General features: G+C 55.8%; 9 protein-coding genes across 9 annotated transcripts; 3 read left to right on the top strand and 6 right to left on the bottom strand.

The window, feature by feature from the left end:
* Positions 1–85: 85 nt before the first annotated feature.
* On the bottom strand, positions 86–1,900 carry BDV59DRAFT_193127 (major facilitator superfamily domain-containing protein; the record flags this gene model as incomplete). The annotated part of the gene is made up of 3 exons (XM_073692170.1): positions 86–1,085; positions 1,141–1,538; positions 1,589–1,900. 3 exons carry the CDS (start codon positions 1,898–1,900, stop codon positions 86–88), a joined length of 1,710 nt encoding a protein of 569 aa, XP_073548020.1.
* Positions 1,901–3,054: 1,154 nt separating this feature from the next.
* On the top strand, positions 3,055–4,248 carry BDV59DRAFT_201848 (uncharacterized protein; the record flags this gene model as incomplete). The annotated part of the gene is made up of 4 exons (XM_073693907.1): positions 3,055–3,071; positions 3,122–3,327; positions 3,376–3,690; positions 3,758–4,248. 4 exons carry the CDS (start codon positions 3,055–3,057, stop codon positions 4,246–4,248), a joined length of 1,029 nt encoding a protein of 342 aa, XP_073548021.1.
* A 166-nt stretch (positions 4,249–4,414) lies between these two features.
* On the bottom strand, positions 4,415–8,475 carry BDV59DRAFT_177889 (uncharacterized protein). Its single transcript, XM_073689682.1, has 4 exons — positions 8,354–8,475; positions 7,810–8,269; positions 7,286–7,728; positions 4,415–7,227 (listed from the first exon to the last, which is right to left on the bottom strand). Exons 2-4 carry the CDS (start codon positions 8,119–8,121, stop codon positions 4,575–4,577), a joined length of 3,408 nt encoding a protein of 1,135 aa, XP_073548022.1. The 5' UTR covers positions 8,122–8,269; positions 8,354–8,475; the 3' UTR covers positions 4,415–4,574.
* Positions 8,476–8,668: 193 nt separating this feature from the next.
* Positions 8,669–9,858, top strand: BDV59DRAFT_177892 (OPA3 family protein). The gene is made up of 2 exons (XM_073689683.1): positions 8,669–8,782; positions 8,834–9,858. Exons 1-2 carry the CDS (start codon positions 8,723–8,725, stop codon positions 9,620–9,622), a joined length of 849 nt encoding a protein of 282 aa, XP_073548023.1. The 5' UTR covers positions 8,669–8,722; the 3' UTR covers positions 9,623–9,858.
* A 17-nt stretch (positions 9,859–9,875) lies between these two features.
* On the bottom strand, positions 9,876–10,390 carry BDV59DRAFT_177893 (class I glutamine amidotransferase-like protein). The gene has a single exon (XM_073689684.1). It carries the CDS (start codon positions 10,367–10,369, stop codon positions 9,887–9,889), a length of 483 nt encoding a protein of 160 aa, XP_073548024.1. The 5' UTR covers positions 10,370–10,390; the 3' UTR covers positions 9,876–9,886.
* Positions 10,391–11,624: 1,234 nt separating this feature from the next.
* Positions 11,625–15,992, top strand: BDV59DRAFT_201852 (class I myosin myoA; the record flags this gene model as incomplete). The annotated part of the gene is made up of 9 exons (XM_073693908.1): positions 11,625–11,891; positions 11,957–12,106; positions 12,182–12,227; positions 12,283–12,765; positions 12,815–14,509; positions 14,557–14,648; positions 14,694–14,941; positions 14,988–15,517; positions 15,568–15,992. 9 exons carry the CDS (start codon positions 11,625–11,627, stop codon positions 15,990–15,992), a joined length of 3,936 nt encoding a protein of 1,311 aa, XP_073548025.1.
* BDV59DRAFT_28589 (uncharacterized protein) lies at positions 15,979–16,964 on the bottom strand. The gene is made up of 2 exons (XM_073696120.1): positions 16,409–16,964; positions 15,979–16,331 (listed from the first exon to the last, which is right to left on the bottom strand). Exons 1-2 carry the CDS (start codon positions 16,814–16,816, stop codon positions 16,197–16,199), a joined length of 543 nt encoding a protein of 180 aa, XP_073548026.1. The 5' UTR covers positions 16,817–16,964; the 3' UTR covers positions 15,979–16,196.
* Positions 16,965–16,998: 34 nt separating this feature from the next.
* Positions 16,999–19,032, bottom strand: BDV59DRAFT_177900 (WD40 repeat domain-containing protein). Its single transcript, XM_073689685.1, has 2 exons — positions 18,642–19,032; positions 16,999–18,587 (listed from the first exon to the last, which is right to left on the bottom strand). The coding sequence occupies exons 1-2, from the start codon at positions 18,976–18,978 to the stop codon at positions 17,149–17,151; spliced, it is 1,776 nt and encodes a 591-aa protein (XP_073548027.1). The 5' UTR covers positions 18,979–19,032; the 3' UTR covers positions 16,999–17,148.
* A 2,115-nt stretch (positions 19,033–21,147) lies between these two features.
* On the bottom strand, positions 21,148–25,289 carry chsF (chitin synthase CHS3). Its single transcript, XM_073689686.1, has 3 exons — positions 22,257–25,289; positions 21,403–22,208; positions 21,148–21,345 (listed from the first exon to the last, which is right to left on the bottom strand). Exons 1-3 carry the CDS (start codon positions 24,932–24,934, stop codon positions 21,263–21,265), a joined length of 3,567 nt encoding a protein of 1,188 aa, XP_073548028.1. The 5' UTR covers positions 24,935–25,289; the 3' UTR covers positions 21,148–21,262.
* Positions 25,290–26,065: the final 776 nt, after the last annotated feature.

The following is a 26,065-nucleotide window of genomic DNA, read 5'->3' on the forward strand; positions in this document are numbered from 1 at the left end:
GTTAATCCTAATGAACATAAATCACATAGTTCATCAGTGACCACATAATCTCCCACAGCATATCTCATCATCCCTCCATAACGGCCTAAGCCGCAGCATTCCCCATCGTCTCGGGGAATATTAGCCACCCAGCTCCCATTATAATCCAAATCGCACCAGAAAACCAAACAGCAGCGCCACCAGCTACGGCAGAACCTGAAAAAGTGGTAATAATCATAGCCACCAGTCCGAACAGGCCCCAGAAAAATCCCATAACCCCCATACCAAAGCCGCGGATGGGGGCTGCAAAGATCTCGACCGTGTACAATGTCAGGACTGCAATTTCGGCAAATTGGAGGAAGGAGATAATGCACTCGAACGCCAGTAGGGCATTGCGTGACCGAGCCACTGTGGCAAGGAGCATGAACAGGCCCGTTAGCACAGCGAGGGCAGCACCGGTGCGCTTACGCCCTAGCAACTTGACTTGCACGAGCAGACCAGCCACAAGCGGACCCGGAATAGCGCAGATGGCTGTGTAGAGATAGCGGCTATAGAGGTAGTCTCTCGAGACTGTCTTGGCAGTTACAGCGGGGACGCTGTGAGCGGCGAGGTAGTTGCTGATATAGGTTCGGTGCAGGATGAAGGTCAATCCTGTGACAGCCCACAGGAGACACAGGATCGGGAGGCCAATCGGACGTAAGGCAAGAATGAGGGAGCGCAAGCGCGGTTGACGACGGGACTCGCTTGCATCAATGGTCGAGTCAATCCGAGCAAACGCTGTCTCGCCCAGCCATGTACGACGTTTGCCATACGTGGCAATGTCATTTACGAGCTGGACAGCTTCTGCATCGCGGCGTTTGGAGATCAGGTACTTGGGTGTCTCTCGAAGAGGGAATATGAAACGACATAGGTAGAGGAAAAGGGTGATGCAACCGAACGTCCACCAGACATAGCGCCATCCCTTGTTTGATACGTAATGGCACGAAGCACTGCTCTGGCTCGAATGAGATGACGAGTCAGTGGACCGTGCTGCGTGGCCGGAAATAGATTGTTCAGTGCTGACGGCATCCGGGCCAGTACCGCATGTGTATCCAGCAATGAATGCCCTGCTGGTTATTAGTATGTGTTACTATTTTGACAAACCATAATTGAGAAGCTCACCATCCAACAGCCGCAGCAACGAGCTGACCCAGTCCCCAGAAGACACTTTGCACTGCAACCAAAAACTGATGCGATGGCGGTACCCATTCCAATAGAATGATAGCATCAACCACCTGATTCCCTGCAATCGCGAACCCTACAACAAAGCCAACGACACAAAGCCCGGTGAACGATGGTAACCCGGCACCGACCAACCCACCCATACCCATGAGAACGATCGTGCTGGTAAAGATCCATTTGCGACCCAAGAAGTCGGACATCCAAGGCCACGCAGTTCCGCCAATGGTCAATCCGACGTACAAACTGACAAAGAGGTATGGTGTTTTATCCCCGGTATAGAAGAACATAGCTTCGTTGGAGGCGGATGGCGCAATGACAGCAAAGGACATCATCCAGAACTAGACATTGTTAGCTGACTACCCATATAAAGGCAGAAGAATCAGCATACGCTGTCAAGAAACCAGCCAACACTGGTGATGATAAAGAGAAACCATTGGTATCGGCCCATTCCCATATCCATCAGCGCTTGGTTCAGGAGCCGTGCTTTTGCTGCGTAGACGGCATTTCCGCCAGCCTGATTATCAGGAGTGCTGACTGTGATAGCAGTTGCATCTGGATACGCCTTGCTTGGACCCAACTCTTTGGTGCGAATTGACTTCTCTACATCTGCCACGAGGGTGGAAGCAAACGCACTCTGCGCCTCAATATTTCGCTCAGCGATTTCGGGGGTTGGGGCCAGATGCGGTTCTTCCTCAGCCATGACGGATCCTATTCCTGGATGAACGCAATTTACTGAGAAATCCGAACTGTGAGACAAAGTGGATGCATGAACCCCGCTTATATAGGCCAGAGAGAAAGGACGACCGGAAACCCCGAGGATAAAAGTGGCTATAGCATAGCTGCAAAACGGAGCACATCCCTGCATGGGGGAATCAAAAGGCTTATCATGATTCAAGGAAAATCAGTCACCCCGCGGAGATAGTCGGATAAGCTTTCAATCAAGCAAATTGGCCATCGGCGTTCCAATATCAGATATGTGGGCGTCCACAACCGTCATCAACATACCCTCAAATTAACCTCCGATTAGATGCTTTGATCAAAGTCCTCTCAGTATCTTGCGGGGTTGTTGGACTATTAATCAGATCACACCATCCTTCAATTTTGCTAACAGGAAGAAAATTCACTCCCATAGGATGTTGGACCCACTGGAAGACGCAACTCGGTCTAAGGCTCGGACCAGATTACTTTCAGTAGAGCGAGCAAAGGATGGCCATTGGCACCATACTCGGTATCTTTACTTAATATCAATTGGTCTTTGCTACCTTTAAACCTGTGTACATCTTATCTTGGCTCTTGCCCAGGTCGTTATCAAGTTGCCAAGCTGTACCTTATATCTATTCTCCTTAATGCGATGTGATGGGTTTGCCTGTATACACGCAAAGTGATGATAATGAAACAATGGACTCTGTTCACGCAGACGCTCTGCTTTACACTTCTCTGCACAGCTATGGAAACATTTGATCTATGTTCCAAGGCATCCCGAATACCGTTTTAATATTAGGAGTCATCCTGGATCGGTCTGGATTACCCAATCTGGTAATAGATGCCGTATGCTGATTGATAGCAAACGCCTCAGCAGCTACGTCTACTCTCTATGCACCTAGGATATGCTTGCTTGCAGGCATTCGCAAGAAGATTCACACCACCATGCAATCTCTGATCGTACCGATTTGTCCTGCTCTTCATCGGGGCAATACCCACTCTTCGGAGAATTTCCACATCTCCCGCTTATAAATCCACTCTATGGGGACCCCGCGATTGACGTCAAACCGACAATGCGTATATTCATCATACAAACGCCGCCTCCATAGATCAACTCAATTGGACTATCCTGATAGCAAAACCAACTGCATCATGACCAAAGTCTTCCTGTATGTACATGCGAACAGCCTCACGATGTCCACACTAACCTGCAGACAAGCACCGGCGCAACAGGCTACATCGGCGGCGACGCCCTGTCCGTCCTAGCCACCCAATACCCCGATTTGGCCATCTCCGTGCTCGTCCGCTCCGCGGGAAAGAGCAAGGAAGTCCAGGCAAAATTCCCATCGGTACGGATCGTCCAAGGTGGACTCGATGACTCCAAGCTCCTAGAGAAGGAGAGCGCCGACGCAGACATCGTCCTTCGTGCGTGTCGCTGACTGCTCTGTCAATCCACAGCTAACTCGTCAACAGACACGGCGGATGCCTCTGATCATGTCGGCGCAGCGAATGCCATCGCCGCTGGCCTAGCCGCCGGCCACTCCAAGGAAAACCCTGGATACTGGCTGCACACGGGCGGCACTGGCATTTTGACCTTCGCTGACACCGACAGAGGCGTGTTCGGTGACCGGGACGAGAAGGTATATGATGACTGGGATCGGGTGGATGAGCTCACCCATCTGCCTGACCATGCGTTCCACCGCAACGTGGACCGGATCGTACTAGACGCAGGAGTCAAACACGCGGGTGTGGTCCAGACGGCGCTTGTGTGCCCTCCGACTATCTACGGTCCGTAGCTGCCCATCGCCATCGCCATCACCATTTCAAATCTGCAATGCACTGATATGAACGCCAGGGCGAGGCCGCGGCCCATGCTCGCAGCGCTCCCGACAGGCCTACGAGCTCGCAAAGGTGACAATCCAGCTGCAGAAGGGCCCTATCATCGGCGCCGGCTTGTCCATCTGGAACAACGTCCATGTGCACGACCTCAGCGACTTGTTTGTGCTCCTTGTGGAAGCCGCAGTGCAGGGTCGCTCGGACGACGGACTCTGGGGTGGAAATGCGTATTATCTGGCCGAGAATGGCGAGCACTGCTGGGGCGATCTCACGCGTGAGATGGCCAAGCGTGCGACCGACTTGGGATACATACCCCAGCCTGTCGCGGAGCCTATCGATCTGGACGAGGCTAAGAAGTACGCTGGCTTTGAGTCTCTCAGCTGGGGCATGAACTCTCGAGGACGAGCCCGACGCGCCCGCAATCTACTTGGATGGAAGCCATACAGACCGAGTCTGGAAGCCGAATTGCCAGCCATTCTGAAGGATGAGTGGGACAGACTGCAGAAATAACAGAGACATCTGATATGGCGTATGTAGATATCCCCCAATACATTCATACAAATATTTACTCTTCAATGCCCGGGTCAAAGTCTTGATACCTTTTCCCTTCCCCGTCGTCTCTCTTGCGAGTGACCCATATAAGCAGTGTATCAGCCATGGCCGGTCAACATCCGATGGGGTATTCAGCATTCCAGCATATGCTAAGAAGACTACAGCATCGCTTGAACCAATTCTAATTTAATCAAACATCAATCGTTCATTATACAAGAAACAAAAAGCACGGAGTTATCTCAAAATGAATCAATAATCATGTCGTCGTAACCCATCAAGGCAGCCTACGCTGCGGTTCCCAACATTCGCAAACGCTCCCTCAGCGCATCCACCTCGTGCCCGTAATCGGTCTCCTTCTTCTCCTTTAGAGAGATAGACCGATATTCTCCGTCTCCTCCAGGTGCGCCAACAGTCACCCACACGAATTTGCCGCCTCCACCGGATTGCACACGTTCTTGGCTCCCTTCCCAAAACATCTGAGAGCTCGCGGAGTATCCGTCCGACAGGAGAGCCTGCTCCTGGGGGCGTCCACCCAGGCAACCTTGCTTGATCCATCTCTTGAACACCTCCTTGATGAAACCAACCTTCTGCAAGAAAGAGTTCGCATCAAGGATATCTTGGAGTCGCTCATCTATGGCACTACTGCCGGTGCTGTAAGCAATACCCAGGAACGTTCCCACCTCGTCTGAGGCTACTGCTCGTGTGTCGAACCCGGAGGGATGCATCTTTCCTCTTGCAGATAAATAGCGAGCCGCGGAGGGAGACAGATGGTAGAAATCTATCCAAGGGGACGAGCTCCGTGTCCGGCCAGGCGAGATAACAAGTTTCGTGTGGTCTGGGAAGTTGAACTGGAAGGCACCGTCTCCGAACCCCCAGACACCAACGTTCCCCAGTCTCTGGTAGAATTTGATGAATTGACCATGGCTTTGGGCCATCACCTCATCATCAAGTAGCGCTTCATCTCCATGTCTTCCCAAAGACCCGATCATGTATTTTCCGAATTGATCGACCAACTTCACTCGCTTAATCTTCTCGGCATCGGCTCGGGCAGATTCAAGACCGGAATTGCTTCGTACTTTCAGCCCCGTTCCAGAGGAGCTATTGACCTCGAATAAAGACGGAGGAATCAATGCACGACGAATCCCACCTTGACTTTCGGCTAAATGGTCCGGGCAGTTCTCATAGAATTCCACCATGTGACCATGACGAGGCACAAGCTGGTCAGCTTCGGAATAGACAAAAGGCACCGCCTGTTGTTTGTCTTGGCTTCGAGCTTTTCGACGGATATGTTTCTCGCCGTCGCGCAAGACGACGCCACTGGCGGGTTGACCGTTCTCAGCTTTGAAGACACATCCAACACTACCATCATCCAACACATATCCGATACCATAGCGGTTGGTATAATCCACCCATTTTATCACGTATGGGTGAGGTGTCTTTCGTACTGCTGTTCTGCGTCGGACAGAAGAATGCGGTATCAGATTGGCCAGCATGTGTCGCAGGTCTGCGTTGACATCATCCATAGAAGTCCTGGGTAAGATCTCGCAGGGGTCGTTAGAGTGGAATAATGGGAACAATCCCAATGAAGACCGCGGTTTTCCACTGGACGACACTGATGCTTTGCTCCCAGATCGACTCATCTGGGGTGGTTGATTTTCCGGTTTAGATCGCGGGGCGGTGTCAACGACAGTACTTTTTGGTCTCTCCCTATGTACGGGCTTCGGCTTGACCGGATCTGTTTCAACTTCTTTCGGGGCCGAGCGTAGTGATGTATTGCGCATCCGTGGTGGCAAGTTTTCTACCGTTGAGGACACAGGCTGCTCATTCACGGAAGGCAGCCTGGGTGCTTCTTGCGTAGCCGCTTCCAGTCGTCGTGACTGGGAGCGTGTCTTCCCTACGGTCAGCATGCCTGGTTCAGTGCTTGATTTGGAGGTGTGTGCTGTTACATTCCGGTCCAAGTCCCGCAATGAGCCAGAGTATGATGCGGTTACCCCACGACGCGTCCGAATAGGCCGCTCCGCCAGTCCTCCAGTGGGTACAGTCGGAGCAGGTTCTGCGCTGGGTTCTGCTTCCATGAGATCTGCGAGAGGTCTCGCCTTTGCAGCCGGGGGATCACAGAGAGCCGATACCTTCCGGACAGACCCTCTGCCTGTTGTCGCTTGCTGGCGTAAAGTTGCTGCATGGCTCTGTGATTCCATCCGACGTTGCTGCGCTGCGGCAAGGGCAGACTTCGTCCGAGACACAGAGATGGCGTCGCTTCGCGCAGTCATGTTGGTCTTGGTGGACATCACGCTGCTGTCGAGAGAATTGGGGTCTCTGCGGCTGGGTAACACCAACTCCGGGATACTCCAATCTGTCTCGAGATCGTGAGGGTATCTATAAACAATGTCTTCGGGTAGTGGAATTACTGGCTGCAAGCCCTTTTCCTCCTCAGATAAACACTCCGCAAATGCAGACTTGGAGCAGTTCTTGCCAGCAGCTTTACGGGGTGTCCCATCCGGCTTCCTGCCCACTCCACATAAGGTATAGAAGGCCGCTCTGCATATTGGATACCTCTGGGCTGTGTCGTCGACATGGTCGATGTATGTAGAGAGCTTTTCGTCGTACTCCAAGCTATGACCAAGTAACATGCGGTCTCCACGAGGCTCATCTGGTCGTAGCCAAACGGGTTTGGCGGTACAGCATGCGGGATCAAGTCGTCCGGGGATGCAGCCATCGTACATGTTGAAGAACGGGTGTTCGACGATATCATCAGGATCCGGTCGCTCGTTTTCGGCGAGATTAAGGCAAGAGCTGACGAGAGATTTGGCTTCGTCGGGAATATGATTGGCACATTCCGTTCCCTTAGGCCAGACATATGTGAGATTGCGAACTTTTTTATAAATTTCCTCCTGCGTTTTTGACTGGAAGGGGGGGTATCCGGTGAGCATGGCAAAGCTAGAGATAAGTTAGCACTAGTGGCAATAATCAGCGCAGGAAAACGTGCGCCTCTTACAAGATCACTCCCAACGACCAGATGTCGACCTTCTGCGTATGGCCCCCTTTGCTCCGGTCGAGAACTTCAGGCGCGATATAGTTCGGCGTTCCACATAAGGTCTTTCTTCGCTTTTCGTCCCTCTCGGAAATTATCATGGCCGCGAGGCCAAAGTCCCCAACTTTAATGTCCATGTTCTGATCAAGGAATAGATTTCCCATCTTCAGGTCTCTATGTGCAACGTTTCGCTTGTGTAGGTATTTGACAGCGCCGCATAGCTGGATCATGAACCGGCGGACTTCGGGCAGGCTTAGACACTTGCGCTTCCTGACCATGTCCATAACCGATCCATTTGGACACAGTTCCAGAATCACATATATGCACCTGTCAAAAGTAAATGCCCGATAGAATCCCACGATATGCGGGTGGCGCATCTTGGAGTGGATTTGTAGCTCCGTGCGAAACTGTCCGAGAAGCCAGTTAGCATAAATATGAGAACTACTGGACGTGGTCATCCGTCCTACGCAAAGCAAAGAGCAACCGACCTTTTCCTGCATCTTCTTCTGTCCCATCTCTGACTTGACCACCTTCATGGCAAACACACGACCGTTCCGCGCTAGTGTCCCTTCGTAACAAATTGCAAAGCCACCCTTTCCAAGGAACGCACCCGTGGAGTATCGCTCGCCATCCTCCTCGGGCTCGACGACGATTGACGGGGGTGGGGGAGCATGATTCTTAGATGATGAAGCTTTCTGGGCAGTTTGTGCCGCAACCGCATTCTTGTCCAACACTTTTCTCTCCATCGGCACTTTGGGCTTGATCATCTGGTTTGTTGATCGCGGGGAGAGAGCCTCCATGGTTCAATATTTGGTGTCGCTAGGCTTTCGGGGGTGAACCGAATTGAGAGTGATGGTATCTGCGATGGACGATCGTTGCGGTCATCAATTATGACAAAATAGACAATCAATTACTAGACAAGCGCGAGGGGGTATAATAGGTGTAGTTCTATGCCGGTCAGTCAGGATGCGACCCGCAACATGATGTAGAAAGCCCGAAACTAAAATAAAGGCCAAGGGGTGGAGGACTTACCAAAGCAAACCGATCCAACAATGACGCTCAAAAACAATGACTATGCAACCAAGGCCAACACGAGGCCGAAGGGCGAGTGGGGGGAGCTCAAAGGTGCGTGAGGCGTGCAGGTGGTGAAGGAGAAGAAAACGAGAGAGAAATCGTCGGTGGAGGAAAACGGTTTTCCCGAAACGGCAATCGATAAACAGTGGAGCGCCTGCCGTAACAACCATGCCGTGCCGCTGATGTCAGCACTGCATAACTCTTTAATGCCCGGCTGCATAGATGACGCACGGCTGCCTTATATTTCAGTCAGCATGATGATCTGACAGCCGTGAATCACAGCACACAGTGGTCAACCTCCCTTCCTCCATATCCCCCTCCCTCACCATGTCGCTCACTCTAAAACTCTCCTCTCTCGTCATTCGAACCCTCTCCAAGCCAATCGCCGTACGCTCTGTCATCCTCGCCCCGCCATAAACCCATGCTGACTCCAGGAAGAACCAAATCAAAGCACAAGCTCGCGAACATGAACGTTTCCGACGAGTCTGTGTCTCCATGGCGCAGGGCTTACATCAACTCGACATGCGTCTCCGACTAGGGACTATCCGCGACACTGCCGCATCGCAGCGACGAGCACAGGCCGAAGCCGCAGTGCGAAAACACAAACCCACCTCGCCCACGGCAAAGACGGAAGCAGAAACCAAGGCGGAGGAAGAAGCAATTGCCCGTGCCAAAGCAGCCGCCGAAGAAGCCGCAAAGCCCGCTCCCCGACCACATATCCGGCCCCTGTCCGAGTCCAAGGCCATCGAGTCCGGTGCGACCTTTATCAGTGAGGCGTTTCTATTCCTTGTTGCCGGTGGCCTAATTGTGTTCGAATCATTGAGGGCACGGAGGAAGGAAACCACCCGCAGGGAAGATGTTGCGTCTCGGCTGGCTGAACTGGAGGATTCCCAGAAGTCGGAACGGCTGGCGTTGATCGCCTTGGAGAAGGAACTTCTTCAGCTGAAGGCTAAACATGGGGAGCTGTCGAAATCGTCACATCGACTCCTCCCCCGCGAGATCTGGGATGTCGAGCCGGAGAAAGAAGAGGTGGAGGAGCCAAGTCTGTTTTCGCAGATTGCCTCATATTTCTCGTTTGGACAGACGCCTGAGCAGCAGGCCGACGCTGTCATCAAGGAGAGCCGGAAGACGGCAACCAAGGCCCCAGCTGATGTGAAGGAGGGAGACCCTTCAGCTGAGGCCGGTCACGTCCAAACAGCATCTACGGCGAAGGATGGCAAGCAGTGAACTTTGCCTTCCTTGTACGCATGTGTCACTATGGAGTCCATCTGCAGCTGGGCGCTGTTCTCATTGTGTTGATTTACTCGGATACCCTTCTCTGTTACAAGTTGCTGAATCGGCGGATGTCGCCAATCTCCTCTCTTATTCTTGGAAATATTAGACTTGTTGATAGACACATATCTAATCATACCCTGATGATGACACCTTCATGTGTCACTTTCCAAACTACCTGCGCCATATTGTACAACCATATTATACATAATCACTCACTCAATACGCACTGATCATCCTCAGGAACCTCTCTCCCAGGGCATCTGCTGCCGCAGGATTGCCTCCCGTCACCAATTCTCGATCCAATGTCGTCCCTCCGACCTTCTCTTTCATTCCCTCGACCATGACAGCTCCCTCGGCCGCCAGATCAGACGCGACCTTCTCAATGCCACCGCCCAGCATCATCTCCATAAGTTTCTCCTCCGCGTCGCTCCACGAGGTAATCTTATACCCCTTGTACACAAACTCGCCGTCCCCGGCATACTTTGTGCTCAACAGCGCATACGGCCCATGACAGATAGCCGCGGTGGGTTTATTCTCCTTGTGGAAGAACCTTAAGATGCGCCCGAGCTCCTTATCAGCGCCCAGATCCGACAGTGGAGCGTGACCGCCGGGGATGAACACGCCGGCAAAAGTGGGCAGCTCGTCATCACTGATGGAGCTGAAGGTGCGCGGACGGCTGAAGCCGTTCTCGCGCTTCATGCGCTCGATGAGCTCGTTCTCCTTGCGACGCTCGTAGAAGTTCCCCGCAAACGCGAGGAGAGACTCGCTGTTGGGATCCGGCGCAGGTTCCTGGCCCTTGGGGGAGGCGAAGGTGACTTCGTGACCGGCGGCGAGGAGCTTCTCGAGGGGTTTGGCCAGTTCCATGAGGAAGTAACCGGAGGGCTCGTCGACGACTTTGTCGGCATCGGGGCCGCGGGTTTTCTTGAGGGGGAACGAGTGTGCATCACTGAGGATGATGAGGACTTTCTTTTGAGGCATTTTAAGTGTTGATATGGTTGGTCTTAATCGTGTTGGAGTTGTATTTTATGCGGTGTTGGGGATTGGCTGTGTGGGCGTTTATATAGATCGCGGACGGCGACTGAAGGATATGACATCGGAGTGACGTAAAGTGCTCCAATGTCGTTCGGTGCCTTTAATTGAGCACGTATACAGTAATTAATCATGAGTCTATTTGGATGCGGATCTTTTCTTGATCTATGGGGTGTCTGGTGGAGTGGAATCGTTAGTGGAGGGATATATATCCGAGAGGCATTCTGTCTATACACTTGGCGGCGTCTACACTTGGCGTTTGCATGTACAAACAGCCAGCTTTAATGCTTATAATTTCTACTAAATGACTATCCCACAACCTTGTATTTCACGATTTGTCTACATAATTGAGAATCAACCAATTTCCCACAAATCACTGACTCGATCCTCCTGCATGGTATGCCTAGCTAGGGCATCACTACATACCTGAACCTAGTCCTCCCAATATACTACCACACTACTCCGTAGCCAGTGCCTCTTATCCCTTACTGTGTCTTAAGTTAGGATTAAAACATCACAACGACCTAGATAACTTCCCGACAATCCGCGGAGAAATAATACCAGCAAGAATGACGTAGGTATAATAATTATTAATAGCACAGCTGAGTCATCCGGCATAAAGGGATTGCGCGTTAACCTGCGTGGGTCGACACGTGAGGCGCTTGGTGTGTGGCGCAGACAGAAAGCAGGAGGGACCAGGAGATTGCGAGCATGTTGTCCAGATCATTCTTCTTCCTCTCCTCCTCCTCTGCCTTTTCCTCTCCCACACTATTCCGCTCGTTCCCTTGCGGTCGCTACATACCCTCCTCTTTCGACGAATGTCTTACGGGCCCCTCGTTTTCTGCGCTCGTTTCCTCCATTCCCCTTTAGTTTAGATATCGTGACGCCTGGGCGCCAATAATCCGGGGACGTCGGCACAGCAGCCATGGTGAGTTCCCTCTTCGTCGCATCTGCTTTCGGCCCTCGCGACCTCTCCGAGTCTCTCCAACTGTTTCTTGTCCTCGTCGAATCCGAGTTCCTTCTCTTCCGTGTTACTCCAATCCCCTTGACGGATACTCGGCAGAGACCCCCGGCAGAAGCGCCCCACGAGGCCCGGAGTCGTGCCCTCCTCCACCAGACCGAACTACACTCGAAGAAACTCCTTCGCGCTAATCAATCCTGTCGCAGGGACACTCACGACGTCCGGTTGGCGGTGAAAAAAAGAGTCGAGGCTTTGGTCGTTCCAAAGCCGTCGCTGATGTCGGCGACGGCCGCCAGACCGGGGGGAAACCCCAGGTGAAGAAGGCCGTCTTTGAAAGCACCAAGAAGAAGGAAATCGGTGTTTCTGATTTGACGTTGCTGAGCAAGATCTCCAACGAAGCAATCAACGAGAATCTGAAACTCCGTTTCCAGCATGACGAAATCTATGTAAGTTGACTCCCGCGGGGTGGGGTTGGGCATATACACATCCACGTGCAGCGCAACTGATAGCTCCTCTTCTAGACCTATATCGGACATGTTTTGGTGTCTGTAAACCCTTTCCGAGATCGTAGGCCTACCCCCGCATATGAGTTCCACCGCGTTGTGGCTAACCGAATTGACAGTGGGCATCTATACCGACAATGTCCTCGAGTCCTACCGCGGAAAGAACCGACTCGAAGTCCCGCCTCACGTCTTCGCAGTCGCCGAGTCTGCCTACTATAACATGAAATCCTACAATGACAACCAGTGCGTGATTATCTCCGGAGAATCGGGTGCAGGCAAGACCGAGGCCGCCAAGCGCATTATGCAATACATCGCTAGCGTGTCTGGAGGCAGCGATTCGTCCATCCAACATACGAAGGACATGGTGCTGGCCACGAACCCGCTGTTGGAGTCCTTCGGTAACGCGAAGACTTTGCGCAACAACAACTCATCCCGCTTCGGTAAATACTTAGAATTGGAGTTCAATTCTCGGGGTGAGCCCGTCGGTGCCAACATCACCAACTACCTGCTGGAGAAGTCCAGAGTAGTCGGTCAGATTACGAACGAGCGGAATTTCCATATCTTCTACCAGTTCACCAAGGCCGCTCCTCAGAAATATAGAGGTAGGGCGATACACCCCTTGCCTTCGGCACCGCGCTAACAAGAAGATAGACCTGTTTGGTGTACAACAACCTCAATCCTACCTCTATACAAGCCGGTCCAAATGCTTCGATGTCCCCGGTGTCGACGACGCGGCTGAGTTCCGAGATACGCTAAATGCGATGGGTGTTATTGGGATGAGTGAGCCCGAACAGGATCAGGTCTTCCGCATGCTGGCCGCTATTTTGTGGATCGGAAACATCCAGTTCGTCGAGGATGACTCTGGAAATGCCACCATACCTGATCAATCTACCGTCAACTACGTTGCATACCTGCTGGAGGTCGAACCTAGCCAAGTCAACAAGGCCCTTACGATCCGCGTCATGGAGACGGCTCGTGGAGGTCGCCGTGGGTCGGTGTATGAGGTTCCCCTGAACACAGTGCAGGCTCTGGCTGTCCGCGATGCGCTGTCCAAGGCGATTTATTTCAACCTCTTCGATTGGATCGTCGACCGTGTTAACCAGTCCTTGACGGCTCGTGGGGCGGTGGCGAACTCGATTGGAATCCTGGATATCTACGGCTTCGAGATTTTCGAAAAGAACTCCTTCGAACAGCTGTGTATCAACTATGTCAACGAGAAGCTGCAGCAGATTTTTATCCAGTTGACTTTGAAGGCTGAACAGGACGAATATGCTCGTGAGCAGATCCAGTGGACTCCCATCAAGTATTTTGACAACAAGGTGGTCTGCTCGTTGATCGAAGATAAGCGTCCTCCAGGTGTATTTGCCGCCCTGAACGATGCCTGTGCTACTGCCCACGCCGATTCTGGTGCAGCAGACAACACCTTTGTCGGCAGACTGAACTTCCTCTCGCAGAACCCCAACTTCGAGAACCGTCAGGGCCAGTTCATTGTCAAGCACTATGCCGGTGACGTGAGCTACGCTGTCGAGGGCATGACGGACAAGAACAAGGACCAGCTGCTGAAGGATTTGCTGAACCTCGTTGGGTCGAGCAGTAACGACTTTGTTCACACGCTCTTCCCCAACCAGGTCAACCAGGACGACAAGAGACGCCCTCCTACCGCCAGTGACAAGATCAAGGCTTCCGCAAATGACCTTGTGGCTACGCTGATGAAGGCCCAGCCGTCTTACATCCGTACCATCAAGCCGAATGACAACAAGGCGCCCAAGGAATACAACGAAGGAAACGTCCTGCATCAAATCAAGTACCTGGGTCTCCAGGAGAACGTCCGTATTCGTCGTGCTGGTTTCGCCTATCGTCAAACGTTCGACAAGTTTGTAGAGCGCTTCTACCTGCTCTCCCCGAAGACATCCTATGCTGGTGATTATACCTGGACTGGCGACGCAGAGTCTGGTGCTCGCCAGATCCTCAAGGATACTAGCATTCCTCCTGAGGAGTACCAAATGGGAATCACAAAGGTTTTCGTGAAGACGCCTGAGACGCTGTTCGCCCTGGAGGCCATGCGCGACCGGTACTGGCACAACATGGCCATTCGGATCCAACGCGCATGGCGCAACTATCTGCGCTACCGGATTGAGTGTGCTATTCGCATTCAGCGCTTCTGGCGCCGCATGACTGGAGGCCTGGAGCTCATCAAGGTGCGCGACCAGGGCCACAAAATTCTTCAGGGCCGTAAGGAGCGTCGCCGGATGAGTTTGCTTGGCTCGCGTCGGTTCTTGGGTGATTACTTGGGCATCGCCAACAAGGGTGGGCCGGGAGAAATGATCCGCAACGGTGCAGGCATTGGTGAGTAGACTGGCTGCTGATCATGGATGTCTTACTAACTGGTCTAGGCTCGGATCCTGTTCTCTTCTCCTGCCGTGGCGAGTTGCTGGTGTCGAAATTTGGACGGTCTAGCAAGCCGTCACCTCGTATTTTCGTTTTGGTAAGTGCTTTCTGGGGAAAGTCGTAACACGATCTAACGATTTAGACCAACCGTAATTTTATCATCGTGGCCCAAAATCTCGTGAACGGTCAGCTTGTCATTTCCGCAGAGAGGACGATAACCATCGGTGCCATCAAGTCCGTCAGCGCATCCAACCTCAAGGATGACTGGTTCTCGTTTGTGATCGGTGCCCAAGAGCCAGATCCCCTTATGAACTGTGTTTTCAAGACGGAACTGTTCACCCACCTCTCGAACGCGCTGCGTGGACAGTTGAACCTCAAGATTGCCGACCAGTAAGTGTGCCCCAACGGTGGTTGTCATCAGTACTAACGAAAATAGCATCGAATATAACAAGAAGCCTGGGAAACTTGCCACCGTCAAGGTTGTGAAAGACCCCGGTTCTTCCAACGTCGACACATACAAGAGCAGCACTATCCACACCACCGCGGGAGAGTCACCCAGCTCTGTCTCGAAACCCACACCGAGGGGTAAACAGGTAGCGGCTCGTCCCGTTACCAAGGGCAAGCTCCTTCGTCCTGGCGGACCTGGTGGTGGACCCTCGAAACTGGCTTCTCGACCCATGCCGGCACGCCAGCCTGTGCCACAGCCTACACCCCAGCCAGCCGCAGCTCCTCAACCCGCCGCCGTCCCCCGACCCGTTCCTCAGCCTGTTGCTGCCGTGGCAGCTTCTCACACTCGCAATGCCTCATCCGGCTCTGTGCGGGCGCCGCCACCCCCTCCGCCGGCGAACCCACCGGCGCCCAAGAAGCCGATGGCGAAGGTGTTATACGACTTCAGCAGCGCCCAGTCGAACGAGCTATCCATCAGAGCGGGAGAACTCGTGGAGATTGTCTCCAAGGAAGGCAATGGTAAGTTCCCTCGTTCCCCGTCCTCCACGAGCGCCGACTAATCGAACCAGGCTGGTGGCTGTGCATGAACGTCACGACCTCCGTGCAGGGCTGGACGCCCGAGGCATACCTGGAAGAACAGGTGGCGCCGGCGCCCAAACCGACGCCGCCGCCTCCTCCGCCGGCCGCGCCGCGGTCGACACCCACGCCGGCGACGAACGGGGCCGCGACTGCTGCGGCCGCCAAAGCAAAGCCCGCCCCGCCGGCGCCGCCTGCGAAACGGCCCAACATGGCGGGCCGCAAGATGGCGCCTCCGCCGCCGGCCGCGCCGCGGGATAGCGCGGTGAGCATGAACTCGCAGGATTCCTCCGGGGGCAGCGGGCGTGGCACGCCCAACAGCGCGTCGAACGCCAGTCTCGCGGGTGGTCTCGCCGAGGCACTGCGACAGCGGCAGGAGGCGATGCATGGGAAGCAGGACGACGACGACGAGTGGTGATTGGATCCTTTTTTTCTCTTTTGCGTGGGCTTGGCTACGGAGGCGGGTAGTCATGCTTGATTGGCGATTGCATACCCTGTTTGTAGAGTCGAATAGACATGATTTATATGTTCGTATATGCTATTGATTGCCTGTAGGAAGTCCGTTGTATCCCGTCCATCCGATCCAGCCAGCCAGCCAGCCCCGTTAGGCGACGCTCGCACGTTACATAAACTTGCTCGCCAGGCTCATCAGCCCGCCCGGGCCACCCGTGCCAGACGACCCGCTGGCCTGGCTCTTCATGTACATCTTGAACGCCATCTCCGCGGCCTTGTTCACGGCCGTCTGCTTATCCTCAGACTGGAGACGTCAGCACCCGCCGCCCCCAGGCACGAACAAACAAACAAACGAAAAGGGGAGAGAAAAAAAAAACATACCACAGCGCCCTCGGAGTTCTTCTGCTCCCACAGCTTCTCGGCCTGGGCCATCGCCAAAGCGATGAACTTGTTCTGGTCGTGGCCGGCGGACTCGGACCCGGCCTCGCCGGAGGAGAACATCTTCAGGGCCTGCATGGCGGCGCCGGCGCCGAGCGAGTTCGAGTCGTGCGGCTGGTCGCCCGACGACGAGTACAGGCGCTGGTGCGAGCCGATGAGCTCGCTCTCGTCGATGTCGTCGGAGGAGAGGTTCGATTTGCGGCTGTTCAGGAACGAGACGGCCGTGTTGAAGAGGGAGGCGTCTTGGCTGCTGCTGTGGTGTTGGGCGTGGGAGGCGGCCGAGGAGAAGTCGTCGTCTTTGTTGGTGAGGTGGTTGACCACCTGGTCTTTGAGGAAGTCGCCGAGGGACATTTTTTCTCCGCTTGAGTAGGTGTAAGCTGGGTTGGGGGTAGAGTAGATGTAGTAAGGAGGTGTAGACGATGTATGAGGGAGGGGTATTTATGCGCCTGATCGGGCGGTGTGGCGGTGCAGAAGATCGATCGGCGTCAGCCACGACGAGATCGGCCGCGAACTAACCGCTTCGGGAGGAATGTCTTGGTTGATTCATGGATGCATTTGAAATGAAACGAAATGAAACGAAGTGAGTAGAATGAACATGACATGGTATATCGCTAATCCCGAAAACACACACACACACACAGACAAAAACAAGTCCCAAATCCAAAGGTACCGATAACGCCATGCTACAGCAGTAACCGCTCATGCTCCTCGTCGCTGAGATTCCACCAGAAGCGCAGCTGGCGCTCGCGGGCGCTGAGCGCGCAGCGTGGGTCGTCGTCCAGCTCGGCTTCGCGCACCCATTCGTGGGGCAGCTCCTGCGGGCCATAGCGCGCCCCCCACTGGCGCCGCTCGTACTCCATGAAGCCGCCGACATGCTCGTCCGTGTTGGCGACCCAGATGGAGGCGCCGTCGGCGGAGTAGTCGGCGCCGCCGATCTCGCCGAAGAAGTCGTGCACCTGGCGCGTCTGGTAGGTCTGGGCGTTGACCAGGGTGATGCGGTCGGCGGGCTCGCACAGCAGCAGCGTGCGCGGGCCGCCGCCCACGGGCGAGTACCGCAGCGACCGGTAGCCGGCGACGTCGGACTCGATGCGCTCGAGGATGCGCCACGTGCGCGCGTCCCAGATGATCACCGTCTTGTCCTGGTTGCTGGTGGCGATGTGGCGCATGTCGGGCGACCAGGCGCACGCGAAGCCGAAGTCGCGGTGGCCGCGCAGCGGGTGCACGGGGCGGCCGGTGTCGGCCTCAACGACCCAGGCGTCGGGCGAGTCGCCGATGACCACGCGGAGGCGGCCGTCCGGCGACGTGGAGGTGCAGTTGATGGCGCGCGAGAGCTCGTGGTCGGCGATGAAGGTGTTGGTCTCGCAGTCGAGGACGCGCAGGTGGCGGTCATTGGACGCGAAGACGCCCAGCGGCGACCCGCTGGTGCGGCTCGGCACGATGTCGACGTGGTTCGTGATGCCGCTGAAGTCCTTTGTCACGAAGCCCTCCACGCCACCGCCGGCCGCGCCCACGCCGCGCAGGGCGTACTCGCCGGTGAAGCCGCCGGCGATGGCCACGTCGTGGGCGGACTTCATCGTTGAGATCTTGACGGGGCCCTGGAAGCCGGACTCCGGGTTCGGCGTCGACAGGTCGATCAGACAGCTGAGGTCGTCGTAGGCCGGCACCCACGAGTAGACCTTCGACTTGTGCGCGAAGTGGACGGTGTTGTAGGCCGCAACGGACATGAGGTTGCGCAGTTGGAAGTGCTCGAATGTCGCCTTGCACCGCGTGTACATGGCCTTCTCCCGGAAGTAGCACTCTTCCTGGGGGAGCCGCATGCCGGGCCGTTGCTCCGAGTACTCGACGTTGTGGTAGGACGTATACCAGAGGTCGCGAAGATCGCGCGCGTCCGACCGATGCACCCGCAGGGCCTGCCACCACGGGATTTGCTGGATGTCGTAGAAGTCGCGGGGGTATCGACTCGGCCGGGTGATCTTGGCCGGCGGCCGCCAGGTCAAGATGCTCGATATGGGAGAATTAGTGAGGCTGGCGGCGAGCGGTGGGAGACCAGGGATGGCGGCCGCAGACGACTGCCCCAGCCATTGCTGGATGAACTGGTCGATGGTGAAGTTCTTCTCATGGGCTGTAGCGGTATTAGCACGATGGCCCTGCGGGGACACAGATGAGGGGGCCATACTGGTTCCATGCACGATGGAAGGCGGAAAATGGGGGTCTGTCATGTCCGGCGCGTTGGGGTCTTCACCCTCGGGGAAGTAATTGTGATCGTCGTGAGCGGGCGCAATCTCCGCTTGCGCAAATTGCGCGTCATAGATGGGGCCGTAGCCGCGGTAGAAATCGTCAAAGTCGACCTCCGAGAGGGACTCGGTGTCCTCGCTGATCTGGTAGTCGGCGGTAATGTCGTCGCGGTCGTCGTCACCGGCGCCGTCTGCCACGACGTCGTCCGAATAGAACTTGCGGGTGTCGTCGAGATCGTCGTCCTGCGCCGGCAGTGGAATCGAGGGAGTTTCTTCCATGGGGGTATCATAGTCCACGATGAGGCCGGTGTCGTCATCGTCGTCGTCGTCGCTATCCTCCGAGATGGTCGACATGTGATTCCGCGCGATGGCGGTGTTCACGTAGTGCTGAACGAAACTGTCGAGGGCGGCTTGCCCCGTGAGATACGGCCCCAGCGGAACGCCTCCTATCTCAGACAGCGTATCCGTCACCTCGGAATCCGACATGTAGAGATCGGGCGGGGGCGAGGCCGTTCGCTGGGGGGCCGTTCGCGGGGTGAAGGTCGAGGCAAACGGGACATGTCCTCCGGTCATGTCGACAGCAGTGCCTACTTCGGCGCGATAGATCGCCTCCTCGCTCGGGACCGAGCGAGTGTCGCGCACGCCGGCGCGAGAGGCGTCCGCGGTATGGAGGAGAAGTTCTTGCATGGGGACGCCACCGGGCAGGTCGGGTGGCCAGAGCGGCGAGGAGGGATGGTCGTGGGCGGACATGTGGTCGCTGGCGGGCGCAGGGTCTGGAGCCGGGGGTGAATTACATGACGAAGAACCGGGGGAGGATGTGAAGTCGCGAAGGTCGTCGTCGTCGTCGTCGTCGTCGACGGGGGCGGCGACGGCTGCGTGAGAGGAGGACGAACGGTAAGACTCATGGAAGTCTGGCATTCCGGGATTCGGAAGCCGAGGCGGCTAGTGAGAGACGCAAGCCTCCGCGCCTTGCGCGGGCAGGAACGATGCAGGCAAGAAAGAAGAAGCTGAATAAGAAGGGGACCGGATGCGTTCGAGCGAAGGGTTCAGTGGAAGATGCAGGTAGGATAGGCCCCGACAGGGGGTCTGATTGGCACCAGGGGTGGTACAGAAGGATAAGGAATAGGCGGTCCACGTTTCCCTCGATCGGGGATCAGGGTTCTTGGCCCTGCAAATGTCGGTCACCCCGCAAGTCGTCACCCCCTTGACCCCACACGGTGACGAGGGCTGGTGAATGGTGGGCGGATTGGAATATGAACTGGGTGGGATGTTAATTCCTGCGGCTCTGTGGGACAAGCGGTAGATAACACGATGGAGGGGCGTGCAGGAGAGGAGGGGAGAGGGAGACTCGAGAACCAGAGTGGAGGAGGACCAAGCTTAAGAGGGGCATTGACGGCTGTACGCCCGAGAAGGTCACACGAGGTTGAGGAGGGCTCGGACGGAGGAAGAATGTGGAAGAGGAGAGAGATGAAACAGAGATGAAGCCATACATACCGGGAGGGGATCCGAGGGGAGATGAGGAAACGTGGCGAGTCATCCAAAGGCTGACAACGGCGCAGATCTGTACAGGCGCACGGATGTCGTCATGAAGGGGGGAGAGGAGGAGAAGGAAACGAAGAAGAAGACGGAGAGGGAGAGGGAGGTGAAGAGGATGAGATGAAGTCGCTGAAGTCGAAGTGAGAGTTGAAGGAGACAAGAGGGTTAGTCAGCCCCCATACACCAGCCCATACCACGATATAGATCTATACCGAGCACGAGTTCCACGCCCTCGTCATGACCGCGTGGAAGAACCAGAACCCGGACAAAAGGATCCAAACCCTGCTTTATGGCATAAGACGAACGCACGGCAGATCGTACGGCGCATGACCGGCAGCAAGGATCGTCGGTGGCAAGGGTCAGCGCGCGCTGTGACACTGACAGATATCCTAACATCTGGTAATAGTATAAACGAGAAGAATGGAGCGCTACAGGAATTCCTATCATAGCCATACTACCACACTGTCATCCTCAGTTGAACGATCATTATCATTATGCGCCGTCTGTCTACTCCGTACGCTGCTTCGGCATACCTAATCGGGTAAACTACATAAGCGGCCTGTACGCCGCGCAAAGCAGTAATCCCGCCCCTAACCATGAACCACCGGATATCGCCGTCGCCCAGTAGGAAATCTGCAGCAGTTTCACCATCCGCCATTTCTCAGAGACCTCTCCGCCTCCGCCTCCGCCTCCGCCTCCGCCAGCGACAGCGCATACCGCAGCAATTCCCGCACACGGCCTTCAGCACCTCGCCCTCTCCAGGATGTTCTCGAGTGATTCCCTTTTGGCGGCTGGGGGGATTGCTGCTTTGCGCTGCATACCAGAGAGATTACAGGGCTATTACTACGGGCACTCGAGTGCGACAACCCGCTGCGGCGTACGTTGGCGGAGGCAGAGACTTGCCGCGTTAAATGTCCCAGTATGATACTTGACAGTCAGTGGACCCAAGGTATTCCAAAAAATGCGATATTAACGTATAGGCTCGTAAATAATACAAACAACTCCAAAACATGTCCAACCGTCACGGCTAATAATCATACTCGTAATTTCCTGGATATCCCATCGGGGGCGGAGGCGGTGCCCAGGAAGTCTGCATACGAAGCCGACGATCTACCAGGTGAGTTAGTCGTACTCCAGGGAGGAAAAAAAAAAAGGGAAGAAACGTACCCTTCTCGAAATCCCTCCACCGTTTCATCGTAATCTTACTACTGTCGAATTCACCCTCACCAGCCTCATGGCCCTTGTCCTTCTCGCCGGCTGTCTTCCGCGTGTCACCCCAGCTGAAGTCGTCGAATTTCCAGTAGGAGTATGTTGGGAGGACAAAGTTCCAAATGGGTAGCGAGATCAGATAGATGAGCATCCACAGCACGTAGACCAGCCGGTGCGCCGTCACGATGATCAGGACACCCGGGAGACCGAGAATGAGCGCCAGCAACACCAGCGGGATCACCTGCACGGGCTTCTTGACGATGGACGAGATCACCACGTAGAAGGTGAAGGCGATGGCGGCCGGGAGCACCAACGTACCCACCAGTTCGATGAAGATGACGAACTGCATGCTAAAGCAGAACGTGCCGCACAGATCGCGCACCAGCACCAGCTCCATCAGGTTGTGGACAGTACTGTTGATCCAGCGGCGACGCTGCGACAGAAGCACCATGAACTTGTCCGGGACCTGCGTTTTGCAGACCGCCTGCGGGACGAAGATCTGTTTCCGCTTGGGGAAGGTCTTGAGCATCAGCGTCGACAGGAATCGGTCCTCGCCGAGGAGGAGCAGGTTCTTCTTGTGCAGCGTGTCGACCACGTTCTCCGAGTAATGCTCGACGACATCGGGGTTCGCGAGAATCGGGACCCAGTAGTTCTGGCCGCCCTTGGGGGCTTTGATGCGGTACATGGAGAAACATCCGGGGAGACAGGTCACACCACCGAACACCGACTCGAAGGATTTGGATTGGTGGTGCGAAATGAAGTACCTGGTCTGGGTTAGCGGGCATGGTGCCCCAGGGGGAGGGAGGACGTACTCGAAGACCTGGATCATGGTTACCCAGCTGTCGGTCTTGTTCGCGATCTTGGTCTCTCCACAGAGCCCCATCACCTCGGGGTCCTTGACCATGGCCGAGATCATGTGGGTGAGACTGTCGGGGAAGACCTTGGTGTCGGCGTCGACCATGAGCACCACCTCGTAGAAGTCCGGGGAGATGCCCGTCACATGCCACAGCCCGTTGAACATTTCATACTCCAGCTCCGTCATGCGCTCGTCAAACATGACTTTCTGCAGGAACGACATCAGGATAATCTGACTGTCTCTCTTGCCGCGGTTGCCCGGTTTCGACTGCGTCGACTCCGCCGGTGTTCCGCATTTCACGATGATCATCATGGGTACGCGTTGCTGCTTCTCCGGCGGGATGATGGACGTCTCGCCATAGTCGTAGAATCCGGTGTACACCTTGGCCATATTGTGTCGCTTGGACCCCGTGGCAACGGCGACGTACGAGAATGGCTGCACCTCGTCTTGGGGGATGACGGGGTCGCGCATCATCCGGAGGACGATTTCGGGGGTGGAAAACTCCTCGCCTTTCCCCTTGATGATACCGTCACAGATGACGAGGATGGTCTTGTGGCTGTTGGGATAATCGGTCATCGCGATGGAATCGAGGGTGGTGCGGATGCCGTCCTCGCCTTCGGAGTAGCAAGTGACCAGGCAGAGCGCGTGCGCGAGGGGGAATCCGTACGGTTGCCATTCCGGCGGGGGCTGGGGGACGACGAGTTCATGGACGAAGCCCGTTCCCAGCCCGGCCGAGTCGTCGAGGGCGGTTGAGAATCGCGAATTCGGGACTAGGCTGGTGCGACTGGCGGTGGGGTTCTGGCGCGCGGCATCCAAGCTCAGGGTGCCCCCGCTGCTGTTGTGATTTTTGTACAAGGCATTGCTGTTCGGCACCAGCCGCGAAGCCGAATTCTGGCTGGCCATCGTGACCCACGGGGTTCGCTGTTTCCCGCCGTTGCTCACGGTGTACGGGCTCGAGAATCGGGAGGTGGTCGGGAGGAAGCTGGCTCGCTTGCTCATGCGGTCGACGGTCGGTTCAGTGAGTCGCGGGCCCGGTCGGTAGATGTCGTTGGACCAGTCTTCGATCTGCTGGTTGCGAGCCTTCGAGTTGGTGCCCATGCTGGTTTTCTGGGCGGCGAACCGGGGCGCCAGAAACCACTGGAACAGCAAGGCGAAGGCGAACTTGACGATGACGATGGACAGGATGAAGATGAGGGAAACGTAGAGGACGACCTTGGAGGCAATGCATCCGACGGTGTCGGTGTCGATACTGCCGACCTTGATGATCTGCGACAGACACTTGCCGATTTTCTTTTCCTCGCCGGTCTGGAAGTAGTAGGTGAGGTCGACGCCGCGCACATCGGGGTTTTCTCGCAGATCGTCGAACTTGGACGGGTACGTCACCTGGGAGGTGTTGAACCAGCGGAGAAGATCCAGGTCCAAGACATTCCCCGAGTACACGGCCAGGTTTCGACTCTTGTTGCGCGTATCATCCCAGGTGAAGTACACATCGCCGGAGCTGGCCAGGCTGTAAAAGGTCTTGCGCGCATCGCCGGAGGTGTGGCAGCCCCACCCGGGGTAGTACGGTTCGGTCAAGTTGGGGACGGAGGAGCCATCCTGGTTGAAGGGGGTACAGGGGAAGTACCATGCGAGGTCCCCGTCGGCGTTGGTGGGGACGTCCGAGCCGTCCGCCAAGGTGATGAGGTTCTTGCAGGCTCCGTTGACCTGCTGGAAGAAGAAGCTCCCGTCCTGACCGCCATATTTATGCGGCAAGTCGTAGAGAACGTTGGATCCGCCGGGGATGCCGACGGCGGCGGGGTGACTCGATCGGGACAGGTCGTAGGCCTTCCCGTGGAAGATCATATAGCCACTGGAGACCTGATTGATCTTGAGGCGAATCGGCGGCGTTCCACAGACGGCGGCGGTGAAACCAAAGGTGAGGAACCCGACAAAGGCGGCGATGAGGAGGATAATGCTGATCAGGCCGATCTTCTCGCGCCAGGCACTCCGCTGGGCCTTCTGCGGCATGCCAAAACAGCGGAGGACGAAGTCGGGGGCCCAGAAGGTGATGATGGCGCAATAGGTGCTCCACAGGCTGGGGGGCCGGACCTGTTCCAGGGCCTTTCGGCGTTGGCGTTCCTCGGCGGCGACCTTCTTGGAGACCTTGCGGGTGGAGCGGCGTTTCTTGGAGCGGTGGCGGCTGGGGACGCGCTCCATGGGCTTGTTGACATTGCCATGGGCGCCGTAGAGGGTGGCATCCTTGGTCTTGTCCTCGAGACTGCGGGAGCTGGTGGTGTCGGCCTCGGGGTCCATGAGCGGTTCGTGGCCGGTGGTGGAGGGGTAGGTGGGCATGTGCTGGGAGCGTTGGCGATAGTGGTAGTTGGGGTGGGTGGAATCCATGCGCCGTCGCTCCGGCCTCACCATGCTTCGTTTGCGTCGGAGTTCCCCGCCGCTGAGGTCGGCGCGCTCTTCGTCGGCATCGCGTCTGCGGGAGCTGTGGGAGTGCCGTCGTCGGTGGTGTCGATGGTAGGAGGGAGTGTCGCTGTAGTAGCCTCCAGTGTCCGGATCGCGGCGTTTGCGGCGCGAGGAATCGCGAAAGGCCTGAGTCTCTTCGCGACGGGGGGGGACCTTCCCCGGCCGCTGGGGGAGCGACATGGACGAGGGGACGAGGGGACGAGGGGGAAGTGGGGTTGAGACGGAGGAATGTAGGGTTGTCAGAGGGAGGAATGTGACATGAGGGTGTGGAATGGAGCGAGGTGGTCAAGAGGGAGACATGGGTGGGCGGTGATGGGGGTGTTGCGAGGAGACGGGCGAGTCGAGTGATGAGAAGTGATGAGAGGTGAACGAGCGACGAGAGGAGAGGAGAGGCGCGGGCGAGGGCGAGGGGAGCGGAGGAGAGGATGAGAAGGGCCTGGAGAGTCGAGAGTGTAGTGGAAGATCGACGATGGTGATGGAGCGAAGGTGTAAAGGGGGAGAGGAAGAAGCGAGAGAGAGAGAAAGATCAGCGGAGAAGAAGCCGGTGGTACAAACGAGGATGCGCTAGAGGGAGGGCTAGTGGCGTGGTGATTGATCGGAATCCTGCAAAATCGGAGTTATATGGAATACTAAAAATACTAAAAATAATAGAAGAATAAGAAAAATCCAATAGACATCTACCTATCAATGTCCATATCACAATTCATCCTCCCTCTACACGACATTCAATGTCCTCCGTACATCACTCCGAGTAAACAGTTGCGATCCAAAAAACGTCGCTCGGGCAATCGGCCGGGGCTAGATCCTCCTCCGGCCAATCGATCTCCACGACGGCTCGGACCCTGTCAAGGGGCCCACGTTCATTGGCTGTGGATAGGGGCTAGCCCGAGGGGGTTAGGGTCGGGGAGGACGGTCCACCAATCAGGGTGATCTCGGCTAATCAATCTGGGGGCTTACCTCATCAGCCCGGACGATGCATACACGGTACACTTCTAGCACACTGTACAGTGTAGGCAGGATGTTCACCCAACAGTGACCGTACATTGTCTGCGAGATTGTAGGGAATTCTCGGATGGCCAGATCCCTGGCCGGGACTCCGTGGAAAATCCGGATGCCCGTAGGACAAACGAGTGGCGAGCTAGTCCGTTCTATTTTGAGACACCAATCATGCTCAACGCCACCTCATCTCCCGTATACCGTCCGACGTGATACATACATGAACAGCGCCTAACATGCAGGTGCCTGATGGCCGGAGGATTCCCCACATCCTGTACGAACATCAGCCGCATCGATGGATAGACAGATGTGCTG

The sequence above is a fragment of the Aspergillus ambiguus genome, assembly GCF_047715705.1.
Source record: "Aspergillus ambiguus strain CBS 117.58 unplaced genomic scaffold BDV59scaffold_15, whole genome shotgun sequence".
NCBI classification, from domain to species: Eukaryota; Fungi; Ascomycota; class Eurotiomycetes; order Eurotiales; family Aspergillaceae; genus Aspergillus; species Aspergillus ambiguus.

Excerpts from the sequence above, each read along its gene's own strand:
- BDV59DRAFT_177889 (XM_073689682.1), bottom strand. The coding sequence starts at position 8,121 with ATGGAGGCTCTCTCCCCGCGATCAACAAACCAGATGATCAAGCCCAAA. Across the intron at positions 7,729-7,809 it reads AGAAGAAGATGCAGGAAAAG|TTTCGCACGGAGCTACAAAT; the intron begins GTCGGTTGCTCT and ends CTTCTCGGACAG. Across the intron at positions 7,228-7,285 it reads TGGTCGTTGGGAGTGATCTT|CTTTGCCATGCTCACCGGAT; the intron begins GTAAGAGGCGCA and ends ACTTATCTCTAG.
- BDV59DRAFT_177892 (XM_073689683.1), top strand. The coding sequence starts at position 8,723 with ATGTCGCTCACTCTAAAACTCTCCTCTCTCGTCATTCGAACCCTCTCC. Across the intron at positions 8,783-8,833 it reads CCCTCTCCAAGCCAATCGCC|AACCAAATCAAAGCACAAGC; the intron begins GTACGCTCTGTC and ends GACTCCAGGAAG.
- BDV59DRAFT_177893 (XM_073689684.1), bottom strand. The coding sequence starts at position 10,369 with ATGAAGCGCGAGAACGGCTTCAGCCGTCCGCGCACCTTCAGCTCCATC.
- BDV59DRAFT_28589 (XM_073696120.1), bottom strand. The coding sequence starts at position 16,816 with ATGTCCCTCGGCGACTTCCTCAAAGACCAGGTGGTCAACCACCTCACC. Across the intron at positions 16,332-16,408 it reads AGAACTCCGAGGGCGCTGTG|TCTGAGGATAAGCAGACGGC; the intron begins GTATGTTTTTTT and ends TGACGTCTCCAG.
- BDV59DRAFT_177900 (XM_073689685.1), bottom strand. The coding sequence starts at position 18,978 with ATGGAAGAAACTCCCTCGATTCCACTGCCGGCGCAGGACGACGATCTC. Across the intron at positions 18,588-18,641 it reads TTCCATCGTGCATGGAACCA|CCCATGAGAAGAACTTCACC; the intron begins GTATGGCCCCCT and ends ATACCGCTACAG.
- chsF (XM_073689686.1), bottom strand. The coding sequence starts at position 24,934 with ATGTCGCTCCCCCAGCGGCCGGGGAAGGTCCCCCCCCGTCGCGAAGAG. Across the intron at positions 22,209-22,256 it reads ACCATGATCCAGGTCTTCGA|GTACTTCATTTCGCACCACC; the intron begins GTACGTCCTCCC and ends AACCCAGACCAG. Across the intron at positions 21,346-21,402 it reads GTGGAGGGATTTCGAGAAGG|ATCGTCGGCTTCGTATGCAG; the intron begins GTACGTTTCTTC and ends CTCACCTGGTAG.